The 18,912-nt window shown below is 39.1% G+C and overlaps 1 protein-coding gene across 2 annotated transcripts in view; it reads right to left on the bottom strand.

Moving 5' to 3' along the window:
- Positions 1–572: 572 nt before the first annotated feature.
- Positions 573–18,912, bottom strand: part of MMAA (metabolism of cobalamin associated A) — a 44,708-nt gene continuing 26,368 nt past the window's right edge. For both annotated transcript variants that reach the window (XM_003815842.7, XM_014344747.5), the window contains 5 exons: positions 18,175–18,297; positions 14,506–14,676; positions 9,513–9,598; positions 6,515–6,664; positions 573–5,510 (listed from right to left, as the gene is read on the bottom strand). In XM_003815842.7, coding sequence (XP_003815890.2) covers positions 5,223–5,510; positions 6,515–6,664; positions 9,513–9,598; positions 14,506–14,676; positions 18,175–18,297 — 818 coding nt within the window. In that variant the 3' untranslated portion in view covers positions 573–5,222. The remainder of the gene's footprint in view (positions 5,511–6,514; positions 6,665–9,512; positions 9,599–14,505; positions 14,677–18,174; positions 18,298–18,912) is intronic.

Below are 18,912 nucleotides of genomic sequence, written 5' to 3'. Positions count from 1 at the left end.
ACCTGAGGACAATAAGAGATGGTAGTAGTTGGTTCCTATCTCAGAACAATGCACTGGCCCCTATGGGAAGAGAGGCAAAGAAGATGTACCCTGGAAACACAGCACTATTTTGGCAACTTAAGTGTTTCACAGTTTGGGAACATCTAAGCAAGGCAGCATTCTCCTACAGGAACAGCAGCACAGTAGAAATAGTGGAGGCCCAACAGAAGCCTGGCACGAGTAGGCTGCACCCAAGAGTGTGAACTTGTTTGTGAATCAGTGAGGAAACCCCTGAGACTTCCAAAAATACTTGGGGAGAGGACTTTTCAGGCGACCGAGATCTCACATGTGATGGAATTCTGAGTCAGCAAAATCTGGGTGTAAATGCTAATGTGACTTTATAAGAGAACATTGATCCTTGAAATAGCTGGGTTCCATATATAACAAGATTTGGCATTTAAGTATGAGCCCTATAATGGCTATACTGTCATGCTAAGATTAACACCATGCAACAACATGGATGAACCTGGAGGACATTATGTTTAGGAAAGTAAGCCAGACACAGAAAAACAAATACTACATGATCCCACTCATATGGAAGACAAAAAAAGTTTTATCTCATAGGGAACAGAACAGTGGTTACCAGAGACTGGGGAGGGGAGAGCGGAAGGAAGGGAAGGGGGGTCAATGGGTACAAAGTTACAACTAGATAGGAGGAAAATAAGTTCTGGTGTTCTATTGCACAGTAGGGTGACTATGGTTCGCAACAGTAAGGTAGTGTATATTACAAAATAGCTAGAAAATAGGATTTTTAAATGTTCTCGCCACAAAGAAATGATAAATGCACGAGATGATAGATATGCTAAGTACTCCGATTTGATCATTACACAACATATACATGTATTGAAACATCAAATTGTGCCCCCATAAACATGCACAGCTTCAATGTGTCAAAAATTATTGTAAAAATTGAAAAAAGAAAAAAAAGAACTCTATCCACATCTCAAGATTGGCCAGGTGGATGTTATGAGCTTTGAGAATGAGGTCACATGATTTCTTCTGTGTTAGTTAAAAGCATAATTAATTTAGATTACGCCTTTGACTTTACTAACAGAATAGTTTACTGACTTACATATGCCCTCACCTCACTCTATCAAGAAGCTGAGGGGTCTAAGCAAAATAAACTGCCCCAAGGTTACCTTTATACACAAATTTTCAGGTAAATATTAATGAACTTTGACTCATATCATCTACATTTTCTAGTACAGAGTGAAATTTTCTCTAAAACAAAAGCATTCAATATAACTGCTTTTGTGCCACTAATATTTTTGTTATCAAACGTACCACAAATGACAAACAAAGCAAATCCACAGAAGCTTCATGGGACAGGGACTATCACTAAGTATTCATCTCAAGTGGGATAAAAACGTTCATAAATTTAGTAAATTTTAAAATTTAAAAAATTTTAATTAAAATACTACGGAAAGAAAAACATTTGTTAAAGAGTTTTTCTGATTGTTCCTTTTAAAGGAAAGTTTTGACATGTTCATCATTGTTGTAGTCTTACCTGAATAACGCTAATGTTGAGAACATCTACCGTTGGTGCCAGCCACCACTCTGACACTCTACCTGAATTACAATGGCACCCTAACATATGTCCACTTGGATAAGAATTCAACTTTAGGAGGAGTTTCCTAAAGTCTGGCGTAGGAAGCATTTGCATTAACGAAGCCACATTTGCATTTCTCAGGCTTTAGGAGCAGAAAAGCTCCACCATCTGCACAAACATATAGATCACAGGAGTTACTTCTGTCTTCACAGTTTACTGGTAGTTTACTAGTTTTTAGCAGTAGCATTAGGACTTCTATGATGGCAGTCTACCTGGTGAGCACAATGTTTGAATGATTTTCACTAATTTTTCCTTTTTTTTTTTTTTTTTGCCTTAGAGGTTCAACTACATAAATTATCACACGTATGTTGTTCGTTAGCTGTTGTCTTCAGTGTACACTGGGCAATAGCTATAAAAGCTTAGGGAAATGGCCATATGATCCAGTGATTCTGAAGAGAAAATGCCTTGTTAGGTTGTATTGGGATAGCTAATGTCAACTATTGAAATAACTGTCATCATTTTAATGAGATTTGATATTGTTTTAGCAAAATGTCTGTCAGTTTTGGAGCTCAGCACATTTTTTTCCTATCTACAGAAGTTAATGGTAATCATATTCTTGACAAGGCAAAGTGAACCTATGAGATTTTTTTCAGAATTATCTTTTTAAGATGGACACTGTAACTCGTTTAATCCTCATAACAGTTCTAAGAGATAACTACCATTTATTGTCAGATATGTATTTAGCACCTGTATTAGGCTGTTCTTTCTATAAATATCTGTGACTGGGTAATTTATAAATTTATAAAGAAAAGATGTTTAATTGGCTTATGGTTCTACAGACTACATGAAGCATGGTGCTGGCATCTGCTCAGCTTCTAGGGAGGCCTCAGGAAGCTTACAATCATGGCAGAAGGTGAAAGGGGAGCAGGCATGTCATATGACGAAAGTAGGAGCAAGTGATAGAGTGAGGGACGGGGAGGTGCCACACACTTTTAAATGACCAGATCTAGACCTCGTGTGAACTCGGAGCAAGAGCTCACTTACCACCCAAAGGATGGCCCAAGTCATTCATGAGAGATCTGATCTAATCCATACACCTCCCACCAGGCTCCACCTCCAAGATTGGGGATTACATTTCAACATGAGACTTGGGTGGGGACAAATATCCAAACTTCATCAGCATTTATATCCAAGGATTATATGTAATACTAAAATAGTCCTGCTCTAGGTGGACACTATTGTCATCCCCATTTAATAGTGAGGAAACTGAGGCACAGAGAAATTAAGTAGCTTGGCCAATCTGAAATTAATATTAGTCTGTTTTGTAGAACAAAGAACTGTCACAAGTATCTATGTAAAATATTTACACCACCACCTACCAATTATTGAGGCTAAGCACTGTACAATTTCTAAATTAATTCTTCCAACCCTGTGAAGTAGCTATTATCTTAATTTTACAGATAAAGAAACTACTGCACATAGAGAAAAAACTTGCCAAATATCATATAGCTAGTTAGTGATAGAGCTGAGATCTGCCCCCACATGTATCTAAGTCAAAACCTATGCTTTTGACCAAGTCAGAAGTCCAGTACAATATAATCACAGATGGGGAGAGGGAATAGGATTTCTGAGTTGAAAAAAAAAGCTATATTTCATTATTATTATATTACCTCCAGTATAGCAAATAACAGAAACAGAGGTGAAAAAATCTCTTAGAAATTGGTCTCTATACAATACCCAATGGTACAACGACAACATAAGGAGAAGTGAGTTTTCTAATGATTTTTATGATGACATTTATAACATTTAAAAGTAGTTCAAACTGAGAAGAAATGCTTTTAGCCTTAAAATTAAAGCTAACAAAAGTCCCCCCACCTTTCCTTACCTTCTTTACAATGCAGTATGTGTGCTCCAGCATTACTTACACTGTGCCACATGTGGCAGGAGATTTGTTATTCCCTGTAACAGCTTACTCAGGGAAATTATAAAATTCCTTCTCTCAGGTTTCTAAAAACCAGGTTTTTTTGTCTGATAGGGTGGTTTAATGGTAGTCCTTTCTAAAATCAGAAAAGTCAAGTGGATAACCTTTCAAAGTTTCTCCTAATCCTTGTATGAAATAGCTATGCCAATGGAGTACTAAAAATCTTTCCAAAAAATGTAAAGGGATGTTTGTTAAAATAATGCTCAAGAGGTTTGATTCCAGTACAGTAAGTAACAATGCAAGCTGCTATACTACATAAAATATTCTACAGGGTTCAGAATAGAATATGTTAGAAACTTCTATAAAGGCTTTTTGTGCAATGGAGACATTTTATGGTTAGAAATTTTATTCAAATGTACACAGTTACAACTACCATCAAATAAGTATAAAATATATTCAAAGAATTAACTAGAAAGGGTTCTTCAAAGGTAATCCTAAAGTATCCTAAAATATCAAGAGTATGATGGTAGTAACAAGACCATGAGAGAAAACTGAAATTATACATCAGGTTTGTAGTTTCAAGATACCCATAACTTTAATGTAATAAGGATAGTAAGCAGCCTTCGAGTATTTCCTATACACCATCATGACAGTTAAATAATTCTCCTAGTTATTTCATTTAATCTTCACTAACCTTAGAAAGTTATTTGCCAATTTCATTTTACCAGGGAGGAAATGGAAGCTTAAAGAGATTAGCTCATGCAGCTAATATACAATTGATCTGGGTTTAAAGTTTAAACCCACATAGTCCAACTACAGAGCCCAAGCTCTTAATCACTGTGCTATGCTTCCTCCATAGCATAGGACAAAACTTGTTCACCATCAAGAAAAAAGATTTTTAAAATACTAAAATGAAGTGAAATGGCCAAGGAAGAAGAGAAGCAAAAGCCTTTGGTAGTCTTCAAACTGAATAATCCTTGAATCATTCTGACCTCACTTTGTCTTTTAGGGGTTTACTCCAATCAGCTACAAATATAATGGGTCCAAGAATTGGGGATTAGTCACCCATTTTATTTGTAGCTGATTTTTCCCAGTTCCCTTTTGCTCTCTTACCTATCATTTTGGGGGGTGGGGGAAGGGTACCTGCAAATCCAGACAAGCAGACTTTAAAATTGTGTTCACATCATCACATTATTCCAGTTGTTTCATTACTCATGTACATGGTAATTTCAGAAATTCTTAGAATAATCTGGTACACTAAATGTCAATTATGATTGTCGGCTCTTAGCAACCCACTGTGTGTTGTTCTGGCTTCAAGAAGGACTCCAAAAATATGGTCACTCTTGTTTACATCCTCTCTGGAAATTCAGATAATATGGAATCAAAATAAGCATTTTAAAGTGCAAGATATTTTCTGCTCTCCTCAGCTTTCTCTGTTCTTGACTATTAAGAAGAAACTACCCTACAGGCCACCATGCCAGGGTATAAGAAGAGAAGGAAACAGATATCAGTAACATACAACAAGTACCTTATAAATACTGCCTAACTTTTGCCATTCATATCTAACTTCCTTCAAGTTTTCAAGCATGGGTCACAAACAAAGAAGACAAGAGCACCATACAATAATTACTGAAAATATAAGCATACAAGTGATTTTTCTATTAAAATACTTTATGAAATGATATGTAAAATTATTATACAGGATGAATTTTATTACTGTCCGCTTTTAAAAGCTTTTAACAAGAAGTCTGCTGCTAGTCCTGGGGACAGGGCCCCACTGAGAACCTTTTGTTCCAGAAGTGGAATCTGTTCCCGGACTGTGGGGTGGGTCCTGAAATGCTCTAACACACTTTCCTGAATGAGATTCCACATCCAAACTTTCTGTTGCTTCCGTCGTTTGGCAGTCAGCTCCCCACTGGCAAGCATTAGGTCCTGGAAATCTTTCATTTTATCCCACATTTCAGAGATCCCCTCTCCACTTCGGGCAGAAATACGAATTACCTATCAAAAAGGGAAGAATCAGACCATTTTACTTAAAATGATAGAAAAAATTTTTACAGGGACGCTGATAACTGCCAGTTAATTCTTACGGTCTACAAAAATAGGCAATTGACAAGAGTGAGATTTTATTGCTGTGTCAAAGTAAATATACCAATATATATTCTGAGGTAATATACCTAGGATTACTAAGTGCATAGCAGAAATAAAACACTGATTCAAGGTCAAATTTTAAGCCCAGAGATTTATTTTAATTTAATTTATTTTATTTTAATTGCTCAGATGGTCAGGGGGATCATAGAGGACTTGTGACAAGGGCAATGCCAGGTAGGTTCCCCTGAGGCCTGAGTGCCAGAAAATGAAGCTAGGTTGAGAAATAGCCTAATTCTCTCTGCCAAATTTGCCTGATTTAGCAAGTGGAAGAGCTGGGTATCTGACATCTGCATGTATATATAAGGTGGCTCCAGACTCAATACAGACAACATGATTGGGAAAAACTGGGATATGACAGTAAGATAAGTCATCATTGTCCTCATTATAATGATTACAGCTTATTCTTTAATAACATAGTGTCTGTCTACAGATAAAGATGCCCACATCAATATTACTGCATCACTTATTACAGGATTAAAATTTTTTTCCTTACTGAAAATGGCACCCAACAAACATAATGGGAATCAAATTCCAATATAGATAATCAAATCATTAACTGCTCCATAATCTTAATAAGGATGGTTCCTTTCAGAATGGATTTGCTATCACTTCCAAATGGCTCAAATCAAGTATTACAATCACATCTATCATCTCTGATCTAGTTTTTGACATCTAGTGGTTAAAGGATTATATTTAAAATCATGACTACACACTCTGGCTTTGTCATGATTTTTAAAACTATCATCTTCACATAGAAGCAAGATTGATTATATGTCTAGTTTGGGACTTACATCCTGTCTTCTAATGTACACAATCCATTCAGAGTGAAAGATACAGAATGCAAGCAAGCTTACCTTTGGTTTCCAGACTTGTGAACGTTTGCGGAGTAATTTCAGTGCACTCACATACTCCGCTTGTATCCTTCGAGCTGGCACAATCAAGTCTCCATCAGATTTAGTTACAGCTACCAGATCTGCCATCTCGATTATACCCCTTTTGATACCCTAAAGAGATCAGAAACATTTAATGACAACCAACATAAAAATGGGAAAACTAGTCAATGCTCAGATTTTGAAAGTCATACATTTCATTAACTTTTCATCCGTATCCTGCTAAGCCCTGGATGCCAAGAATCACCATTACTTGACAGAAATTACTCAAAAGCATTGGCTGTTGGAATTATAGAAGTCATCTGTAATATCTCTTCCAAATTTAGAGACTAACATGTTGAAATACATTCAGAATTAGGGTAAATCCATCAAGTCACAACATGATTGAGTGGCAGGACAGTTCACATTATCTCGTGATGGAATCTGCTTCTCCTGAGCTAACACTGCAGGATGCAAAACCATTCATCATTAAGGTGCTTAAAAAGAAAACACCTATCCTTAACATCTGCATTTCCAGAAAAAAGTCTTTGAAATTTTCCTTAAATGTATATAGCATTTTATTTTCAATTTGCATTTGAGGAAAAATAACCTGATGTCTAAAAATATGTCAATCTCTTTTTTTTATTATTATTTATTTTTATACTTTGTATTTTTCTTATTTCAGCTTTGCGTGGACAAACCTCAATCTCTTAATTCAAATTATGTCACATAAAAATATTAGAAATAAAGGATGAAATCCAAAAGCCAAACCTTATTTAGTAAATACAGATTTTTCTACATAAGATTAAAATTTCTTTTCAAATATTTTTAAACAAAACATTCAATTATGAAATACTAATAGTTAATGTTTCTAAATAAGCAGCCATAGTCTGCAATCACTATGTTTTAGAATTATAAAATTGAAACAGAAGCATTGTATAACAAATAATTTGTCTGGGCTAGGTGTGGTGGCTCACACCAGTAATCCCAGCACTTAAGGAGGCTAAGGCAGAAGGATCGCCTGAGGTCAAGAGTTCAAGACCAACTCGGGCAACAAAGCAAGACTTCATCTGTAGAAAAAAAAAAAATTAAAAAATTAGCTGAGAGTGGTTGCACATGGCTGTAGTCCCAGCTACCTGGGAGGCTGAGGCAGGAGAGTAGCTTGAGCCCAGGAGTTCAAGGTTACAGTGAGCTATGATCATGCCACTGCACTCCAGCCTGGGAAACAGAGTGAGACCCTGTCTCTGAAAAAAAAAAGGAAAAAATTTGTCTGCTTTTTGGGTTTCTGGGAGGTAATCTTTTAAATTCTAAATTCCCAGAATTTCCTGAGTAACAGAAGTGTCTGTTATTCATGGGAGGTACCTGGGGCTATACCTGGGTTTTTTTGTTGTTGTTGTTGTTTTGAGACAGAGTCTCACTCTGTCACCTAGGCTGGAGTGCAGTGGTGCGATCTTGGCTCACTGCAAACTCTGCCTCCCGGGTTCAAGCCATTCTCCTGCCTCAGCCTCCCAAGTAGCTGGGACTACAGGCGCCTGCCACCATGCCCGGCTAATTTTTTTTTGTATTTTTAGTAGAGACGGGGTTTCACCATGTTAGCCAGGATGGTCTCAATCTCCTGACCTCGTGATCCGCCCACCTCGGCCTCCCAAAGTGCTGGGATTACATGCGTGAGCCACTGCGCCCGGCCTATACCTGAGTTTATGCAATGAGATCACTCAGGATGGGAGACTGATCATGGCAGAAAGACTTATCATGTGATTAGAGGGTTGGGGTTTTATGCCATGTGATATCAACCCAACTTCCAGGGAGGGGACAGGGGCTAGAGATCAACTTCAATTATTCAGTCAATCATGCCTACATAATGAAACCCCAAGAAAAACTTGGGACACTAAAGCTCAGGGGAGCCTTCTGGTTGGTGATACACATCAATATGCCAGGAGAGAAATGTGTCTTGAGGACACAGAAGCTTTGCATTTCGGCCCTCCCAGGCTTATGTGTGTCTTCATTTGGATGGTCCTGATTTGTCTCCTTTATAAGCACGCTGCAATTGTAATATAGTGCTTTCCTGAGTTCTCTGAGTCACTCTAGTGCAAGGGTCCCCAACCCCCAGGCCATGGAGGAACTGGGCCTCACAGCAGGGGGGCAGCAGGGGGGCGAGCATTACTGCCTGAGCTCTGTCCCGTTAGATCAGCAACAACATTTGATTCTCATAGGAGCACAAACTCTATTGTGAACTACGCATGCTAGGCATCTAGGTTGTGCACTCCTTATGATAATCTAATTGATGCCTGATGATCTGAGGTGGAACAGTTTCATCCTGAAACCATCCCCCCTTACCCCCAGTCTGTGGAAAACTGTCTTCCATGAAACCAGTTCCTGATGCCAAAAAGGTTGGGGACCACTGTTCTAGTGAATTACTAAACCTAAGGGATAATGGGAACCCTCAAATTTATAGCCCATTGGTCAGAGGTATGGGTGGCCTGGGAACCCTGGAGCTTGCAGCTAGTAGTGTCTGCAGTGAGAGGAGGCTTGTGGAGGACTCTGCCCTCACCCTATAAAGTCTGCACTAACTTTGGGTAGTTGTGCCAGAACTGCGGTGCAGAGGAGAGTAAGAATCTCATTGTACAACATATAAACTATGATAGTGGGATCCCACTCTCCCCAGAACTTTTGAATCAACGTACTAACAACATCTATGCAACAATGGTCTCTTCTGGCTGGAGCGATCCATGTATTTCAGTCATGTTACAGATGGAAAAATTAATGTTGCATAATTTTACATTCTCAAGGACACATATTCTACTCCTGTAAGTTAGGAAAAAATATAGAGAATCTGCCTTTAATTCAGGTATTTTAGCCAACATGAATGATGTTTCATTTTCTAAACCATTATCAACTTAGTTTACAAAAACACAACATTGGAAATTTTTATTTTCAGAGATATACATTTTATATTTTGGGGGGAAAAAATAAAAATAATTACCTGCAGCTCATCTCCTCCTGCTGGTGGCAGTAGTAAAACAAACATGTCAACCATGTCAGCAACAGCAAACTCCGACTGACCCACACCTGAAATTGTAAATCACAACTATATCCTAAAATACTCACCATTATTTGACTTTCTCAACTACATTGACCATTTTCATTCTACTTCATTCACTCATACTCATGGTCACACAGTCAACCTGGTCACTCCTTTAAACATCTCACTTCTGAAGAATGTATTAAATGTCATATCTTACCCTCTAAGCAAACCCGTTATCCTTCCCAGCTCTCCCGCTCCGTTCTTGGATTGAATGGAGAACCTAAAGGCTTCCATCCTCTCCTCACTCTCACAGCTCTTTCTTGGCTTCCTTTTCATCAGCGAGCAGCTTGAACACTGTGACTCTAATCTTGAATCATGCCTACAAATACTTTCATCTTTTTTGTCTTGTTGTCCTCATACTTGCCTGCAAACGCCCAATTATGTATGGATCAATCCAACTATGTGTGTTCTCTCCTCCATAGGCACGTGAGAGAAATCACTCAACTCTGTGGACAAGAGCCACGACAGGCAGCCTCTGCTACATCTTCCTTACGGCCTGGCAAAAGCAATCTCCCTAAATGCCCTCAGTTGGCTTCCGTTCCATTTCCCACAGCAGCTATTATGAACATTCACTGTCCCATAATCTCCCCGCTTGATGAGGACTACAGCACCTACTTCACAGAGGAAATAAAGGCAAGAACTTCCTAGGCTTCTCCCTCTCCCATACTCCACAGGTAACAAGACACAAATACAAACTCAGCCTTACTGCCTCCTCTGCAGTCTCAGTGTAATAAGAACTATTTGACTGAAAAGGAATCTCTCATTCCTTTCCACTTCCTCTGGGTCCTTGCTGATTTTTATCTTTAACCTCTCATTTATCTACAGGCTCTTGCCCCCCGGCACAATACATAAATTGTGCTCAAATCTTTCTCATCTTAAAACCAAATAAAATGAAAACAACAACAACAAAATAACAAGACAAAAACTCACAAACTCCTCCAACTATCACCACGTTTCTCACTTTTATTAAAATACTCGTTTCTGGAAAAAGGTAATTTATGCTGACTCCTTCCACTTCACTTCATGTTCATCTCACCCCACTTAAAACTGTCTTGCAGCCCGGGTGATGTAGTGAGACCGTGTCTCTACAAAAAATACAAAAATTAGCTGGGCATGGTGGTATACCTGTAGTCCCAGCTACTTGGGAAGCTGAGGTGGAAGGACAGCTTGAACCTGAGCCTGGGAGGTTGAGGCTGCAGTGAGCTGTGATTGTACTGCTGTGCTCCCACCTGGGCAACATGGTGATACCCCATCTCAAAAAAAAATCTTCTTCCACCAAAACTCTGGAAACTCTCTCCCTTTCTCGGTGTGATGGACTTCTAGTTGCCTATTTAATATTTATTCTTCCCTATTTTCTTATTCCAATGTTATTAGGAGTATCAGTGTATCAGATGAAAGACCACATTCACAAGATCTCCTTTCAGTGAGATATGATGAATGAGTCAAAGCAACAGTCATTAGATGGGGTTCCCAGAAAAGTTTTTTAAAGATGGCTAATTCAGCTATACCTCTTATGCGACCCCTCTCTGCTTCCTTATTTCCCTTTCCTTCTTCCATCTATGTGGAACATGGAAGTGTCAGTCAGAGCTTCATCAGCCATCTTTTAACCATGAGCAAACTGGAGGATGGAAACTGAGTGCTAAGAATGGTAAGCAGGCAGACAAAAGAAACCTGTGACACCGAGGGCACTGTCAAAGCACCATACCTGCTGTGGACTGCCTGCCTCAGGCTCCTTTTTATTTTAAAGAGAGACTGGGTCTTGCTCTGTTGCCCAGGCTAGAGTGCAATGGCACGATCGTGGCTCACTGCAGCCTTGAACTACTGGGCTCAAGCCATCCTTTCACCTCAACCTCCTGAATAGATGGAACTACAGGTGTGTAACACAATGCCTGGCTAATTTTTTTTTTTTTTTTTTTTTTTTGGTAGAACCAAGGCTTGCTATGTTGCCCAGGCTGGTCTCAAACTCCTGGGCTCAAGCAATCCTTCCGCCTTGGCCTCCTGAACTGCTGGGACTACAGGTGTAAGCCACCATGCCTGACCTCAGGGTTCTTTTATTTTTTGAGACAGAGTCTCACTCTGTCACCCCAGCTGGAGTGCAGTGGTGCCATCACAGCTCACTGCAGCCTCAGACTCCCCAGGCTCAGGTGATCCTCCCACCTCAGCCTGCCAAGTAGCTAGGACTACAGATGCACGCCACCATGCCCAGCTAATTTTTTTATTTTTCTGTAGAGACGGGGTTTTACCATCTTGCCCAGGGAGGTTTGGAACTCCTGGGTTCAAGCAGCCTGCCTGCCTTGGCCTCCCAAAGTGCTGGGATTACAGGCTGGGGCCACAATGCCCGCTCTAGGTCTCTTTTATATAGAAAATAACCTCTTTCTTGTTTGAGTCACTGTTATTTTGAGTTTCTGGGAAAGGTAGCTAAATATAACCAGGTAATATATTTGGTTTTTAAGGTGCTCTTCTCCTTTGATTCTCCTACTACTACTCAGGCAACTAACTCTTCATTCATCTACTTTTTAATGGTGGAGTTTCTAAAGCCCTGTCATGGCTATTGTTATAAACTGAGCTGTGTTCCCCTCATCTAGAAACATTCCTAAGTTAGGCCGGGTGCGGTAGCTCACACCTGTAATCCCAATACTTTGGCAGGCCGAGGCGGGCGGATCACAAGGTCAGGCATTGGAGACCAGCCTGGCCAATATGGTGAAACCCCGTCTCTACTAAAAATACAAAAATTAGCCGGGTGTGGTGGTGTGCATCTGTATTCCCAGCTACTCGGGGTGCTGAGGCAGGAGAATCATTTGAACCCAGGAGGCGGAGGTTGCAGTGAGCCAAGATTGCACCACTACACTCCAGCCTGGACAACAGAGCGAGACTCTGTCTTTAAAAAAAAAAAAAAAAAAAAGGCCAGGCACGGTGGATCACACCTGTAATGGGAGGCTGAGGCGGGTGGATCACAAGGTCAGGAGTTCGAGACCATCCTGGCTAACACGGTGAAACCCTGTCTCTACTAAAAAAAAAAAAAAAAAAAAAAAATTAGCTGGGCATGGTGGCAGGCGCCTGTAGTCCCAGCTACTGGGGAGGCTGAGGTAGGACAATGGCGTGAACCCGGGAGGCGGAGGTTGCAGTGAGCCGAGACCCCGCAACTGCACTCCAGCCTGGGAGACATAGCAAGACTCTGTCTCAAAAAACAAACAAACAAACAAACCACATTCCTATGTTAAAGTTCTAAACCTCAAGGTGACTTTATCTGGAGATAGGGCCTTGAAAGAAGCAATTAAATGAGGTCATAAGGGTAGGGCCTTAATCCAATAGGACTAGTGCCCTCAAAAGGACAGGAAGAGACACTAGGAGAGTGAAGTGAACAGGAAGAGACAAGGGAGAGTGAAGATGCAGCAAGAAGGCAGCCATCTATCTACAAGACAAAGGTAGGGGTCTTAGGAAAAACCAACCCTATGGGCACCTTGATGTTGAACTTCCAGTCACCAGAACTGTGAGAAAATACATTTCTGTTGTTTAAGCCACCCAGTCTGTGGTATTTTGTTATGGCAGCCCTAGCAGATTAATATAAATATCTTCCATTTTTGTCCCATATTTTCCCCAGTTGATCTGAACCAAATTCTTAACTTAAACTATGAAACTATGAACCATGCTGGTAACTGTTAAATCTGTATTTCTCATTCAGTCCTTTTCTCTTGAGACACACAGTCACTCGGATACCTAATAAGCATTTATAACTTAATATATTCACAGCTGAACTCATTGTTTTCCTCTCTGCAAATCTACTTTTTCCACAGTATTCTCTATTATCTGCAATTCCCCTTCCTTCCTTATCTCACATCTTATCATGGATAAAATCCTGCCCATTTATCTTCAGTGTTTTGTTGATCTATCTCATCTCCATTCCTACTTCCTTTGCTTGGTTCAGACCTCTACCATCTCCTTCTGGGATGAGTACAGTGGTCTCCTGATTCTATTCTAGCCCTCCTTCTAATCATTCTATACTCTGCTGCCAGGGATCTCTCCAAAATACCTATCTGGTTTTCTCACTCTCCTGCTTATCCAGCAGCATCTTCCTGCTCCTTTCAGGGTAAACTCCAGAAGACTCCTTGGCATGGCATGTAAGGTCCCTGACAATCTGGCCCTGGCCTACTGCTCCAACTGACCTCCCTTCATTCCCTGCCTTCACACTCTTTGCTCTAAGTATCCTGAGCAAACTGTACTTCTCTGGATGGGCCATGTTTTCTCACTCCCGTGTATCTTTGCAAATGCCCTTTATCGCATACTTTGTTTATCTCCAATTCTTCCTTCGAAACTGAGTTCAGCTGTGACCTCCTCTAGGAAGTCTTCACTGGACCCCCACATCTGAGTTAGGCTGTATCACAAACATTTATCCCACAGTAATGTAATAGACTGTCTCTCCACAAGAAAGAATTTATTAGGGTTTTCATTTCAGTGTCTTCATCACATGTAACTATATGCTAAGGATATAAAACAATGAAATAAAACATATTTGCATTTTCAAAAGGCACCCAACTACATTAATTTTCTTGGTGAACACAGTAGACATATGAAATGTACTTAAAATAGGTGTTGTGCCAAAGCATCATTTACACAGATCATCCTAATGCTTACAGTTCTCCTCTGGCATGTATAATATACCACCTGTATAACAGTTATCCAGATAGATGGCTTATTTTTACTTTTTAAAATAAGATCTTGGAGGGTAAAGATTATAACCTATATATTCATATCTTCTAGGGAGTATGAGATATCTTGTATTTAATTATACATTTAGCAAATATCTGCTGAATGAACAAAAATAAGTTGTCACTCATCTTTATATAGCATTCATAAAATAGTACATTGTTATGAAATAGAATATCACACTCACCAACGGTTTCAATAAGAATTATGTCATATCCCGCTCCTTCACACAACAGAATAGCTTCATTTGTGGTCCTTGTCACGCCTCCTAAAGTTCCTCTAGTAGGAGATGGCCTGATGTATGCATTCATATCTCTTGATAACTCAGTCATTCGGGTTTTATCACCTAAGAGTGATCCTAAAACATACAGTTACATTTTATAATCATGGAACAGTTTTACGGGTCAATTATCAGCCAGTTCCTAGAGGGAAGTGCTTTATGCCATTTCTCCCTAAATCTCAAACTGCATTTCATATTACTGAGCTTCTCTCCAACTCATTGTATACAATGATGTCAGATTAATCTTAACATTTCAAGCCCCTCGAAATCTATAATTTATAGCTTCCCCCTGACCAAAGGTTCCAACCTAGATTCTTCAGCCGCACCTTACCTGTCCAACTCTGGCTTCTACTAGTCCCCATACCAATCCTCTGTTCCAACCAGGGTGGTTACTTTACTGTCATCTTAACATCACTGTGTTTGCTTCGTCCCATCTTTTGTTTGTGCTCTCATGCCAGAAGTATCTCTCCTGCTTCCTCACTGCTAAGTTACAATGTGTCAAGCCCAGGGTCTGTATTCTGGCTCCACCATTTCACACTATTCAATTTTGAGAGGTCACTTTACCTTCCTGAATCCTCTTTCCTCAGCTACATCACAAGGGTAATATGCTACTGGGAGAAGCAAATGTAATTATATACAGGAATGTGCTTCAAAAACCGTTAATAACAAAAACACAGAACTTATCCACCTTATAAAGATCAGTAAAAGTCCTTGCTCCTTCATATAGTCTGCCTGGAACCTTTTCAGCCCATGCCCATCTCTGTGATTTTCTAAGGTACAACAGCTCTGCAATGTATGCCAGCATCCTGGAGGGCATAAGAGAACTTTAGTGTCCCTCCCCTTTCTATTATCTCCATGAGCACCCTCCACTCCTCATTCTTTTATTTTTGCAAATGACATTTTCTCAACCTTACGTAAATGCTACACAAATATATCTTCAAGCTGCCCCTTCTGCCCAGTCTGTTGCTTCTAATCGCCTACTACTTAGAAAATTTGGAGCTCTCACTGAATGCAATGTAAGCTGAGTTAATGGATGGAAAACTATTCATACAACACATTTTTTGGTTTCATATTTTTAATTCTTATCTCTTTCACACAGTGGTTCTCAACTGGGGGCAATCTGGCACTGTCTAGAGACATATTTACTTGTCACAAGTGAGGGGTAGGGTGCTACTGGCATCTACTGGGTAGAGGCCAGATATGCTGCTAAATAAGCATCCTTCAATGCACAGGACAGCCACCCACAACAAAGAATGATTTGACATAAAATGTCACTACCGCCAAACTTGAGAAACCATGCTTTAAATAAGTCTTTGCCTACAGGACCACGTCTTACATAGGTTGTACACTAAATGCTTAACAAAGTGTTAAGAGTAGGCACTCAATAACTGTGGAATAAAACTGGTTATGTTTTTGTTTTCATTGTAGTATAATATTTTGACAAACATCAATACTTACAAATTCTAGAAGACTGAAAGTCCTGGGACTATTATGTTTTACTACTTTGCTTTAGTCATATACCAACATTTGTAGGTGTACTGCTGTTCTAATCTGAATATTCATTTTCCCTCTTTCCACATAATGTTTCCACATATCTTTCCACATAATGTTAAAGATTGAAAAGTTTCTTAAAGATATGCTCTTTTACCACTAAATGCCAGTTCAGAGTCTTCTCATAGGTTCTAATTCTAGACCACACATGTACCCCATACATCAACTTCCTTATTTACTTCACATACAACCTTTTTCTAAGGTAATTTTCTGCATGAAATAATCTCTGTGTAAGTAAACAATCTGCCAAAGCTATACTTTAAATTACTATCCTATAGATCCCATCACACTGAAGTAAACATTAGGAAATTACTTTCCCACGTCTTAGCCAGCAATTCCAAAACCGTTAATTGTAGACTCTCACGAAGGCCTCAAAGCTATCACAGGGGGTCTGTGAATTTAAAGCACAAAAAAGATTGACTATAGACCAAAAAACTAATGCTTCTCAAACTTTAATGTAATGCTGTTTTTCAAGTGTATGCACTGATACAATAAGGTAGAAATTTATATTTATAGTGTTTTGTCTATCCTTGTATTTTTTTCTTTCAAAGTCTATATAATTTTTTGCCTGAGAAAGGGACCACTATTTTTTGAGAAAGGTTAGGAAACACATAGCTATGTAACTTTAATCACAGGCTATTTTATGACATTATTTTTGTCTATTATTATCTCAAGCTATTATTTTTTTCTATTGTTAAGTACTCTAGAATATTGTGAAAATGGGGGAATGGCCTTCTCACCTATATATAAATGAGGGCCACTTACTGAAAAATCCTTCATTAAGTACTTACTTTTAACAAAGTTCTAAAGCTGTAAATGAGACAACATATTGACATGGATTTAATTTTGAACCTTGTGAGCAAAAATTTTATTTTATACTTAACTTTTTTTATTATAGTGACTCAAAAATTTTGAATGTTCTGAGCTAGATTTCTCAATGGGATGATAATAGGAATGGGGTGGTAATAGGAATTGTCCACGTCTATATTAACCTAAGTCCCTAAAATATGATTACATCATCATTCTGAATACTTAGTATTAAACCCACATTATAACACAGTACGCAAAAACCAAATACTTCCATAAAGCATCTTGTATTTACCCCTTCACAACACACATTGTATTGTAATGGCCTGTGTTTGTGTTTCCTGCATAAGATGTAAACCTCACTAAAGCCAGGACTGTATCTTGTTCACCATTATATAACCCAGTTTAAGAACCTTCCATGTACAATGCCTCACCTATAGTAGGCACTCAAATACTTGCTAAGTGAGTAACTGTAATATGAAAAGCTTAAATCATAAAGAGGGGTAAGGGAAGAAAAAACCTTTCCTGTTTATATGGTATGCTTTCTGTTTTCTTTAAACGATCCTTTGGGGAACTAAGTTTATATTCATTTTATCGCTGATGAGCTGCAAATTAAACTTTGAGTGACTTCATGACATCAAATCAGAAAGTAATTGCTTAACATTCTGTGCAACGTACAATGTACTATGCTAAATGCTGTAAGGGGAATGGCAGTATATTACAGTGCCCCTCTAAGAGCTTTCTGTTTAACTGAACATATTATATAAACAGTTGACAATTATAAACAGCAGTAAGGTTTTTCTAAAGCTTAAGAGATGTTAAAACATTATGAGGAAAATGACACATGAGTAAGGACCTATTTTCTGAATTGCACAGGTGCTAATGCAGCCAGGAAACACAACAGGAGCAAAGAGGGGCCTGGCCTTATGCATGGGAGCTGAAGGACTGAAATTTGCATTTGATCATCTTCAACTTCTGGCACCTGTTGTCGCAGTTTTCTGAGTGCCCACTGAGCTATCCACAAGCTGGCCTCCTCTGAGGAGTACAACACTCCCAAACTACTTCTCTCAGCTTCCACTTAACTCTGCAGAACTCCCTTCCTTTAGCGAGACCAAACTTAGCTAGCAGTTAGAGGTCACCCAACTGTGCCAATTCCTACTAAATTGTAACAGAAAGCCCCTAGACCTCTGCAATTGAAAAAGAATCAGCCATACTTACCACCACTAGTACAAGAAGAAGGGTCCACAGCTAGCACAGATAATTTGTGCCCTCTCTCAGTAAGCATTTTTCCAAAATATTCTATAAATGTTGATTTTCCAGCACCAGGGGGCCCAGACAATCCTACGGTGGAAAGAGATCTTCTAATTCAATGAAACAAATGAAATCAGAACTACGATCAGTTTTACTGAGTAAAATATTAGACTACCTTCTATTTCCCCTAATGTATTAAAACCACAATTAATACATTTCAACATGTCCTAAAATGGCAAATAAAAATCTGTTTCTTTACTTCCTGAGTAATGGGGCTATAGGAAGGCAACACCCTGGGTTCCAAATGTTCACAAAATTCACTTTTAAAAACTACAAAACATGCTTTGCCTTTGTACTATAAAGTAGATCTTTCTGGACAGACTTCATTGTCTCCATTGTTAATGTGCTCAGTTTCTACATCTGCCCACCTCTCATCATGATCAGTAATTATTCTACCTACCTCAGTTCTGTATACTTCTTCCCACTGGAAAAACAACTCATTATTCTAGAAATTCCCAGTGATTGAGAAAGCAATTTTCTATTTATAAGGGATCATCTTTTTTCTTCATCTCACTCATAACTCAAAGAATATAAACTGAATTCTGAAAAAAATAATTTATGTTAAGAAAAGCAGAAAACTCCCCCACTTGGAGAGTTGGCAGTGCACGGCCGGTAAGAGCACAAACCCTGAAGCCACGCAGCCAG

This window comes from Pan paniscus, chromosome 3 (assembly GCF_029289425.2).
Source record: "Pan paniscus chromosome 3, NHGRI_mPanPan1-v2.0_pri, whole genome shotgun sequence".
NCBI lineage: Eukaryota > Metazoa > Chordata > Mammalia > Primates > Hominidae > Pan > Pan paniscus.
Note: the sequence above shows the minus strand (reverse complement) of the source record. Positions and strands in the feature narration are given on the sequence as shown.